The 12,043-nt window shown below is 36.1% G+C and overlaps 1 protein-coding gene across 7 annotated transcripts in view; it reads right to left on the reverse strand.

The window, feature by feature from the left end:
• The window catches only part of GRM5 (glutamate metabotropic receptor 5), a 248,284-nt gene that overhangs the window by 48,547 nt on the left and 187,694 nt on the right, over positions 1-12,043 (reverse strand). For all 7 annotated transcript variants that reach the window (XM_048294511.1, XM_048294510.1, XM_048294512.1 and 4 more), the window contains one exon: positions 1,731-1,977. In XM_048294511.1, the coding sequence (XP_048150468.1) occupies positions 1,731-1,977 (247 nt within the window). The remainder of the gene's footprint in view (positions 1-1,730; positions 1,978-12,043) is intronic.

Below are 12,043 nucleotides of genomic sequence, written 5' to 3' on the forward strand. Positions count from 1 at the left end.
GGAAGCTGGACTTTCTTAACGTTGGGCTATCCTGAGGCGCACATTCAACATGGTGTCCCCATGCTCTTCAGGGAAATACTTATATCCAGTTGTGACTGAGCAAATGACTGCACGTGATATAATTTCTTCATCATCTTAGAATTTAAAAATATCCAAGATATTAAATTAAATTCCTTGCAACAAATGGTGTTAAATTATTATTGTTAAGAATGCCAACATGAGGAAAAGGTAAAGCAAAAGATCTCTTTGTAATACTTAGATATTGTAATTGATGCTGTCATGTCACATACTTGTTTTTGGCAGGCCACACATCACTCATTGCAGTCATTTTTACACAAGAAACAAGCAAAACTGACTGGAATAGGGTTAGATGCAGCCCACTGCATCTAAGCACCCTTAAAACCAAAAGGAAACTTTTACTTTAAACTTTTAAGGAAGTCTGAGACAAATCTTTTAAAAATAATTTGGTCAGAAAAATTCAGACTTAACACTTTTCTTCAAAATTCAGCTATTTGTAAAAATAGAAATGTTTAGCAGAAGACAGCCTTCCTCATGCTAAAAAAGCTCTGGAAACAAATTTCCACCTGAAATTTTCCTAGGTTTCTGCCAGTTTGTGTCTTTGTTCTCCTACCAACTCAGAGTGCCCTTTCTTAGAGTTCTAGTCTGAAGAATTCGAAAATTTGTGTCTCCGGAAACAGACACAGACTGCTGTGTAGGTGGCTGTCCTGCTTGCTTTTGGGGAGAATGCTGACTATACAGGTTTGCAATAAAATAAGGAAAAATATCAGCTTTGAAATTGCAGAAATTTTTGGATATGTCCAAATATTTTGACCAATGAGTTCAAACTTTCCTACCCATTTCTACTAGGAAGTTAATGCTTTCTTTTCAGTTCACATTAGTGGGAGAAGACAAAATTTAAATGAGTGTACAGGAAAAAAATTTTCCCTTTAGTCATCTGTTTATATGGTATCATAACAAAGATTTTAAAAACCTCCCAGTAATGTGGACATAAAGGGCTATCTCAAATACTGAAGCAAAAGCAGTGAACGAGACAGGAAACCCATTGAAATATAGGGAATAAATATATTTTGAATACTATCACACTTGCTGTTCATCCTCTGAAAATTCAGTAGGCAGAAACCCATAAAAATCCCACCACATGAATCTTTTTAATGTGCCTTTATATGGATACATATGTTATAGAAAAACTTGTCTTATATTTCATAGATGTATTTATACATATGTATGTATGTTACCAGCAAAAGAAGCTTTGTTTAAATTCAATTTGTCTTAGAGCAGCACAGTATGGATTGATAGCTTAGTGTGTTATGCAAGTGGAAAGGTTTCATTTGGAAGCTAAGTAAGCAGGTTTTTAATAATTCTGATGAAAAAAAAATCCCAGACATATCAATACAATATTTCTGATATTTTTTAGCTTTCTTAATAAAAGTACTATGTCTGCTGTAATTGTTTATAGTTCAACCAAACACATACCTTTCAACACTGAAATAAAGAGAGAAATAGGCTGTGGAGGACATCTTGGTCTACAAACAGAAAGGTCTCATAGTTTGTTTTAAATAATAATACCTTAAAATGGTAGAGATGAAAATACAAATTCATGCAGGAAGCTTTACACCTGAAAGTCCGCATCTTTAACTTGAAATGCCATAAAAAATATACATTTAAAAAAAAATAGATTTAATAAACAGTTTGACAAATGTCAACTTTACCTTCCTGGTGAGTCACCATTCTCATCAAACAAGATCATGTCCCCAGAGACCCCGGTAAAGTTTGTCTTCATGAGGGATTCCAGGAGTTTCCGACCATCTATGGGCCTCATGGCATCACAGAGGCCCACATAGCCTGGGCACAGTGACAGCTGCATGTTGTGGAGCCCATAGGCCATTGAGTATATTGCATTGATTACAAAGCCCATCTTGGAGTCCTGAACATGCTGTGTCCTCAGAGTCATCTGGCCTGTCAGGGAACAAGCAGAGGGTTTAGTGAATAGGGCTCGAATACAGTCATATCTTCAGACATTTGCTGGTGGCTTAATTATTAATAGCAGAAAAAGTATTTTAAAGTGTCTTAAACAGCTCATAAGAGATGTTTTTATTGGTACACACACTGACCATGTTAGAATAAAAACAAAGAAAAGAAAGTAGCGGTTCTCCTTAAATATGGTATTATCCAGATGTTACATTTCTCTGTGCAGCTCATCAGCTCACCTCACATTTGTTGGTTTTCGAGTGCTGCTCATTTATTTTTAAAGCATGCACCATGGACATTATAAAACAACATTTTAGGGAACCCAGAGACTTCTCTCCACCTGCAAAAATCTCTCCAAAAACTTCAGAAATATTAGCTGAGATGTAAATGCTAATAAGAGGTTTATTCTCTAGGGACCTTATAAAAACGTTCCACTTGTGGAAAAACAGTGTTGCCCAGAGAAGTTGTTGATGCCCCATCCATGGCAGTGTTCAAGGCTGGGTTGGGTGGGGGCTCTGAGCAACCTGGTTTAGTGGAAGGTGTCCCTGCTCATGGCAGAGGAATTGGAACTACATTATCTTTAAGGTCTCTTCCAATCCAAGCCATGCTACAATTCTATGAAAACACTTTCGTTTCAGACATGGAACTAATCCTGTGCAAAGAGACTGACCCTAAGTACCACCTGTTTACTGTACCGAAACTCCCCCTGATAACTCTCCTACTTGTATATCTCTTGCTCCTCTCTCTTTATGAAGTGAGGATGACAATGCAATACAGATGAATACATTAAAAAATCTGTGAAGGGTTTGACAGTGTGGGTTAGGCAATGACTCTCTTTAGCCAGAATTGGTGAATCTCAATTTTTTTGTTTTTTAAAACATGATGTTTGCATTTCTATTCTCTATTTATGCTTCTGTGAAATGCACAGGAAAAAATTAGTTTGGCAGCACCTTGAAGACCTTTATTTTTTATAACCCACTGTTATTACTAACACAGATTTTCTCTGTTGACAGCACTAGGCAAACTAAAAAGGAGTACGTTGGACTTTTTCCTCCCAGCTGCAGTCTGGCCACAGGATCTTTAATACTGGGGAAGTGAGAAGAGTCAGAGATAAAACAACTGCATCAATGGTGCTGGAAATTTATCTGACACCTAGAAAGAATTGTCTCTGGAGGGAGGACAAACAAAGAGCTCTGTTAGAACTTTGCTCTCCTTTTATCCACCAAGCAGCAAGACTCAGAGCTAGGGAGTCCCTTGTGTGGGCAGCTGAGAGCAAAGGGAATGCAAATAACCTGTCCACTTCATGAGACTCTGCCTCCCACAGAGGCATTTTGAGGGGCAGGGATGGTGCTCATACTTGCCCATCTGAGTTGCAGAGGCAGCACAGTCTGAGAAGTATTTTATGGCACGAGACGATTAAGGCACAGACAATTTTTTTCTTTAAAGAATTGAAGACTAATATATGACTCTCGGGGTGGTACTCATCTAGTTTAACAATATCCATTCATAAGACTAGAACCCATTGTGATGTATAGGCACCTTTGGTGGAAAAGAGTAAGAACCTCCAGCTGTTGATCAATTCTATCATAAAATAGGTATGGCTACATACAAGCACACCTTTTCAGTGGTGAAAAAAAACATCACCCCACAATTCTAATCACTAAAATATATTGCAGCACTGGAAACATCAGAAAGGGTAGTAAAACACAGAGTTGGAACCGAAAAACACTGTGTAGAGGTCAGTAAATGAATGAGAGAACTGAGAGATCCCTTTTTCCCTTCTGTTTTATGTGGAAGCTGGCAGCACCATTTCCAGTCAACCTCAGGATCAGTGATTATTAACATTTTGGAAGGCTAAGAAATATGAGCTTGAAGTATCTTAATGGAAAAAAAAAACCCGTAGAAAAAACATACAGTGCTGCTCATTTGTTCTGTTCTACCAAGGTATTGCTTTTTCCTAATTAAAAATAATAGGCATAAAAACTACAACAGTGGAGTACATGTAAAACCCATATTAACTGAAATTAAGTGGAAAATTGAACAAGCGTATTACACAGCAATACACAAATCTTGGTTTAACCAATTATTCATCCACAAAATTAGCAGCTCACACACCGTGCAGTTAATTATAGTAGCCATTAGAATGAATCAGACTTACATTGGCAATAGTATTTATCGTAAAACAATATTTCAGCTGCTCTATTGCATATGATTGCTTAGAAATCTAATAACTTAATTCTTTATTCATACTCTCCACTGGGCTTTCTGCTTCAATTTTATGGAATTATTATTCTGATTTTCTTTAAACACTGAACCTCACTCCGTTCACCTGATGATTTATAATTAGGCTGCTTAGCTCTTCCTAGAAGCTGCTGGAAATTGTCAATGGAGTTGTGAGGGATTTAGCTGTTGTGAGAATTTCAATACACTTCCTGCAGCTGGAGAACACATTCCCCTGAGATATTAATTGCCTCACTTGGCTATATAGGGGCAAATCCAACCTGCCAAGGTTAGTTTATAGTACCACAAGATTCTGTATTTAAGGGAACATCACAAAAACTAAGACAAAGATTTGTTTTTCCTTTTAGTAAACTGTAATAAAGCCTTAAAAAATACAAGCATTAAAAAAACCTCAAACAAAACCAAGGCTGAAAGTGATTTTCAACCCATTTCACAAAGTACTTTGGCACATCAGACTTGAAGCATGTAAGTAACTCTAATTTACCTCAATAACCCTAGAAGTGGTTTTAAGGGAAGGCTGAATACACAAGCTAAAAGGTAGTCTCTCACTCAACAAAAAAAAAGTAAAAATATTTTAAATCTATCTGTGCAACAATTATGATTTATGTAGCCTTAAACACATAGTTCACTTAAGAGTTCTTGCCTCTTGCTGGAACTCTAGCACTTATATATTCTTATATATAAGTGCTAGAGTTATATATATATATTATATATATATATAGATTTATATATTCTTATCCTTATTACTCATCCATGAGTGCCGTCTTCAGTCAAGAACCTTTCCTGACACAAGGTAGTCATGACATGCAAATGTGGCACGGATTAATTTCATGGTGATGACAGTGTTTGAAATTTATCAACCTATTTATGAATCTATGCTGAGGTTTTCAACAGGGCACGTAGTGATGAGACAAAGGGGAACGGCTTTAAATGGAAAGAGGTCAAGTTTAGATTAAATATTAGGAAGAAATTGAAGGTGGTGAGTCACTGGAAAAAGTGGCACAGAGAAGCTGTGAATGCTCCATCCCTGGAAGTGCTCAAGCCAGGTTGGATGGGGCTTTGGTCTTGTGGAAGGTGTCCCTGCCCATGGCAGGGGGACTAAAACTACAGGATCTTTATGGTCCTTTCCTTTCCAATCCAAAATATTCTGTTCTATGAGTCTGGTATGATTAACTGTACAGAGAAGGCCCAGCACTAAACTCCTCATCCAAGTTGGTTCTTTTCTGTTGTCACATCTCCAAAGCACACAAATATGTAGATGATGAAAAAGAAACACGTTCTTTCACCAAGAAAGTGATTCCAACTAGCAACGGCTCATTTCTTGGATCTATTTAGAAACAGTTAGTGTACTTATGGGCAGTGATCCAAGAAAGCACTTATGGATGCTTAGTCCCTGTGCATGGTGAGCCAGCTCTGGACTGCTTCCATGCTCCAGAGCTACTCCAGCAGCTCCCAGCACTGGTGGTCCTGGTTACCAGTGAGACTAATAAAATAGCTCTTCTACGAACGACCCCCTCCTTCCAAATATGGAAAACCAAACCAAACTGAACCCACATCTTTGCAGTGAATTCTGAAATTTGTCTATTGTTTCTAGTACTTAGCATGAAAATAAGCATTCTTCAATAGATTTCATTATTTTACAGATTTTTGATGTAAAACCTGTCATTCTTTTTTTTTCCTGTTTTTACCCTCAAGGAAGATGAAATACAATTTTTTCTGCTTGCCAGCTGGTGATACTACAGAGCCTCATCAAGCAAGGATGTTAAAGAGTGCCAAATTACCATGGTTCAATATGCTTTTTCTGCTTTCTAACTTTTCCAAAGATGACAATACTTTGCATTTTAAAGACTGAAAAAAAGGTAAAAGGAAGAGTGAAAATACTTTACATTCCAGGCAATCCCTCATCCCTCTTATTTCATTCCCTGAGGAGAAATAAGAGAGCAAAATATGAGACACAATATGGGAGAATATTTTTTTCAAAGTGCAGAGTAGTTTTTTTGCTCTGCAATTAGTTTAACACTGAAATGAAGGGAAATTGGTAGTTTATTATTATTATTATTATTATTATTATTATTTTAAAATTTCTCAGTGATCAAAAGGTTGTTTACAACAAAGTCATAAGAGACATTACAATGGAAACCACAGGCATATCCTACAGCCTCCAATTATTTCATAATGTTTCCCCATGATTATATCACAATTTAGTTTCTGTACAATTTCCATAAATATGTCATTGAAAACTTCAGTGATCCTTTGTGCTAATTTTTGTTTTGAGGGACAAAAGGCTGACAGAAATGAGTTCTAGTTTTGCTAGCAAATACGTTGCACATTAATATTCTGCTCATGGTACTTGAAGTCCATCAACCAATGTGTTTTCCTATATTTTCTTTCCTTTTCTTTAGTGAATTTCTTAGAAAAAATCAGGACAACAGGCTTATCTTTCCACCAAAGACATGGTAGTGTCTGCTGGAGGATACAGTGCGTGACTTCTTAACTCCATGTTGTCCCTCTTGTGCTCCTTGGGAACACATGCGTAACTTTCCCTGGATCTGTGCGCTCTGGATGACATGCCACCAAGTCAGTCATCCCAGAAACATGCATGTCTCTTCACTGAAGGAATGTGAGGTATCTTATAAAATAGAGGAAAGATTGTGCGTACGAACCACATTGTTCATATCTAAATAAATTGTCGTTGTCTAAAGATATAGAAAAAGACTGTGGAACCTTTTTGAAAATCTGTTATCAGAGCTTCCTATCAAAGCAGTGTGAAATGATAAAGTAACTTTCAGTTCTGTGTTATTTGTAAGGTTCTGGGTGTATTTTTCTGCTAAAAAATCAATTGACGTAGTTTATTTATTTGTTTGTTTTCCTATTTTAATTTATTACAGTCTCTTAGACTGAAGAAAATAGATATTTCTTGCTATATGGGAAATTTCATGCAATTCAAATATCCTTTTTTCTTGGGAAATGTCATTTTGATGCTGAGGCAAAACACATGGCATAAAACTGAAACATTGTGCAAATTAAAAACTTGAAACAAAGCTTTTCAATGTTACTGAGATAAGAAAACAAAAATGATCCATTTCAATGCTGCTGTGGAACATTTTTGAAATTCAACGAGGAAATACCTTCCAGTGCAATCCACTTGCCCAATGCTTTTGACCAGTTCTAACTTTCACTCTTCTCAACTGAAAGCCGATACCAGCACTGTTACACTTTACATATTGAATAGCACTGAAATGTTGAGAATAACTGAGACCAAATTCAGTGCCCTAAAATTCAGAGAAGACTTTCAAAAGGTATTTTCGGTGTACTTAGTTGACTTTGGTGTTTTACAACTATCTGAGCCTGAGTGTCCAAGGCATTCTCAGAGCTCTCACAAATCTGACAGGAGGCTGACCTTCATCCCTGGGTGCCCACAAAGCAGCGGAAGTCTGGCTTCTCTTGTCAAGTTCACTACAATCAGCAAAAAGAGTAACAGCAACAGGTGGTCCTAGGAGAAGGTAAGTAAATAGATACCTATTTCTCCATATCATTTTCTTAACAACAGTACTATTCTTTCTCTACAGAATTCATTTTCTTTGGTCACAAATTGCAACAAAGCACAACTGCTACAGGTGCAAAAGCTTATTAAATGATGGTATAAAACTCTCAGTATATGCAAACATGTTTATATGAAGTATTTGAATCCATACAGGAAGTTGAACTGCTGAGAGAAAAAAAAGGCAGGAGCTATTCCAATTGAAACATCCAATATGAAATGTATATAATCTGAGTAAATTTAACAATAATTTAATTTTTAAGGCTAGAGAGACATGGTCCAGATAGTTTTCAAGGCTCAGAAAGGCAGTGGGAAAAGGAATTGTAATATAAAGAAGAAAGTCACACTAGGTTTATCATCACATACATCTAATATATTGAAGGAAGAAGTCAGGGAACATAAAGGGAAGGAAAAACAAATGTAGTTTTGTAGTCAGATTTTGGAGGAGTTTGATGAATTCTGTAACAACAATGAGAAGAGTCAAGCTAATAAAGTGTTTGAGTTACAGGTGTGTTAAAATCAGGATCTATTTATATCAAAAAGGCTTTCAAAAATATAAACCAGAGTATATAGCAGTTTTTAGTGTCACACTGCTTCTTTTTTGAATCAAAAGAATAGTAACATGTCTGTGTGGGCTCCTGGCTCAGATTATATATGCTAGAAAATTCAGATCTGGTATTATGCCTTACAGCTGATTTGCCTTTGGAAATTTCTGGATCTGACCCAGCATCACTGTAAAAGTAGTGATAACAGTGTTTGAGTTCCAGGTCTGATATGTGGGGCATAAAAATGAGGGCTGGACCATAATTCAGCTTGCCAGTGCCCAAGCATGAGTATCAAATTGAATGACACACAGGATTTATTCAGGAGAACTAAAATGCTTTCTAATTCACTGTTTATTATTATTATTTTTATTATTTATTATTTTTATATATTTATTATTATTATTTACTATTATTTTATTTGTCTTTATTTAAAGAAATTAATTTTAACTAAATTTGTTTTTCTTTTATTTGCAATCTAAAAATAAAAGTACAGCTAAGTCTGAGGAATATGATGTTTAAATGTGACACATTCCTTGAAATACGGAAAATACTGTTCAGTTCTGACAGCACTTATGTTTCGTTGGCTGAGTTCTGATTAAACCAATTTTGGCATTTGAGCTTACATTTAATCAACAGATTTGCATGTTGCAGTGCAAAAGACTACACAGTCGTGTTTTATTCCTTCATTCTATCTGGAAACCCAAAAGGGCCATTTGTTAAACCAAATTTCTGTTCATCTGAAACCGTGGGACTTTCTGTGTGTCCTGTGTACTCATTATAAACAGCTGGAGCTGGATGAGATTCAGCAAACAGGTAGGTATTTTTTGCACTTTCATTTTGTGTGCACATTTGTACCTTAAGCTGCAAAACTTTTCTTGTATTTATCCCAAATTTCTCAAATCTCCCTTTCTGCAAATAAACTTGTTCATTCTTAATCTTCTTCTAAACTGCTTGGAGATGTGTTGGTCATCCTACTTCAGTGAGAGTTTTTACACCCTCGGAAAAAGCACTTTTATCTCAGAGAATCCACATGGTTCAATCATTAATGGAATTTGGGATTTTTGCATCCTGCTAAGATGCATTCAGAATGCTGCTGCAAATCTCCTTTCCATGGGAGCTGTAACCAGGAGACCTGTACATCACTGTGTGTTCTTCTTCCCCACAAACCCTATAACTGCGTCCTTGCTCCCAGCCATGTCATACATAAGCTGCTTTCCTCACTTTCAGTGCCCTCTATGTCTTGTTTGTGGCTGACCTTTGTCTGTGATGACCCAGCCTCCATAATTTCCCTTTGTTTTCTACTTCACTTATTTGAACCACAGTATTTAATGTCAGGACCCTGCTGTACCTGCACAAGTGACCCATCAACTCCTTCCAGATTCTTGTTCCCACTCTTCCTTTACATGAAACTGCTATTTTTTCCTTAAGTCTGTAACCTTTGCCGATCAAAGTAAGATACTACACTGCTTCAGCAGCATCAGCCTCTATTTATTTACTTTTATTCTCTATCACTTAGATCACAGATGCTTGGGATGTGTATTCTGGTATTGCTCTGTGTTTGAGTATCCCCATAAAAAATGTTGCTCCATTCCTGCCTCTGGCTTTTTCACAGCATGGGAAAAATAATATCACTTAACAGTGCAGGCAAAATAAATAATTTAACAGACTGGTAAATGTAATAAATATACTTCTGCTCCTGATGACTTTGAGGATTTATCTTTTTCTGCCACTGTCCATTGAGCCAGAGCTTCACCACATAATTAGCTAATGTTGGGTTTTGCTTCTGCTTGGTGTTAAGATGGATTTTTAAAACACCTTCACCAGTATAAAAAAGTACTAGGAATTAGAGGTGGGAACTCTGTCTGAAAGAAAGCATGCACAAAAATGTCTAGTCTTCAAAGGTCTAAAGACAATCAATACCAAAGGACTGGATTAGCCTTTTGAGACCTGAAGGTGGTCGTTGACTTGAGTTATTCATCCGGATCAGCTTGCAGACCTATTTATGAACTTCATTGAACTATGGTCGTAGATATTAAAAAAATCTCTGACTGGTGCTAGAGGTGAAACCAAATCCAAATCTTGTAAAATTCCTAGTGTTTGGAGGCCATTATATGTCTCCTTTTACACATGCATTTTAAGTTCTTTGTTCTGACTCTTGTTCTTTAGAGGTGGCTTGTAGCAGATCTCCTGTGGCATGGAACTGATTACACTGAAAATCAAGTCAGATAAGTCTATGAACTTCTCACTTTCTGTAGTGCTCCAGCTGGGCAGAAAATCAATGTTCTTAGCAATGACAGCAGTGACACCCATTTGGATTAAGCAAGTATGTTCTAATCTGCAAATGAAAAATGAGCTAGATGCTGAAATTTTCATCTCAGTGGGAACTAAGTGTACGCGAATGGGTGGAAACTTTTTAGTGCTTAATAGAAATGAATAGAGAAAAACTTTTTTTTTATTGTTTTTTGGATTCTCTTTGTTCAGCTGATTTCATAATTTTATTATGTATATCTTACTAAATCATGTATTCCTTAATAATAATACCTGCCCTGAACCTGTCTATGAATAGCTTATGTTAAAAAGTGAGAGAAACACTCTTAAGTCACTGGAGATGATTTCAATGATTTATGACTTCTTGTATTTTCTGTCACAGAGTTAAACTTAGCCTAGTATTCTACTAGGCAGGCTTCATCAAAGCAAATGCAGAGATTTTAACAACTAAATTCATAGCTGGTGCCCAGGTGAAGCCAGTTATTACTTAGATTTCAGCCATATCTTCCTGTGCTTATCTTCTTACTGAATAAACTTGATTATACTGCTTGCCATTCTTTATGTTTTCATAATAACACAACTGGATTACAGAGAACAATTAATTTTGTTTCCTACTAATATAATGGTTATTTATTTTTTTTTTATAAAGACACATTCATTTAATAATGACCTCCTCTACTAATATCATAATACAGTTCCATGTTTATCTTTTTATCATTATTACAAGAAGTAAAGAATTGCTTGACTTTTGATGTAAAAAATAGGTTTTGATTTCTCTCAAGCATTTCTCAATAAACTTAATCTCATTAATTGCAATCCTGAGAAACACCTTTAGCTTGATTTTTTTTGAGCGTTTTGGGTTTTGTTTTTTTTTTTTTTTTTAATGCAGCTTCTGGAGACGACCATGCATTTATTTAGATAAACTAAAAGATGTAGACCTGTGAAATAATTTTCTTACCATGTGAAATCAGAACCAAAACTAGTTCATCATCATGCAGAAACTCTTAGGACAGTCTGTGAAATGCTTGTGACCATCGAGGGCAAGTATTATCTTTACAGTTGTCTGAACCGAGGGAATTTAGGATTCACAACTTTGAGTACTTGATATAAACAAATAGAAATATAGGAATTGAAAAGACATAATTTTCAAGTTCATATGGGTGATAGGAAATGAGGCAGAAATAACAACTACCATGCCAATTTCAAGTATTCATGTTGATTTTGATCTTAAACTCACACCATCAAAATTTCTCACTCTTGCAAATCTTAGTGAATATATTTATGTCTTTCTTGCTGGTTAATCCACAGAGTTGAGTAACTTTGAGTTTCTTCACTTTATCCTACACCTTTTTCTAGTTTTGGAGCTATTGTGGGAAAACCAGCATAAGCATCTTAGCACTTATGGCACAAAATATGTCATTAAGTAAATCTGCATGCCATCTTTCAGGCCAAACTTTGA

This window comes from Corvus hawaiiensis, chromosome 2 (genome assembly GCF_020740725.1).
Source record: "Corvus hawaiiensis isolate bCorHaw1 chromosome 2, bCorHaw1.pri.cur, whole genome shotgun sequence".
NCBI classification, from domain to species: domain Eukaryota; kingdom Metazoa; phylum Chordata; class Aves; order Passeriformes; family Corvidae; genus Corvus; species Corvus hawaiiensis.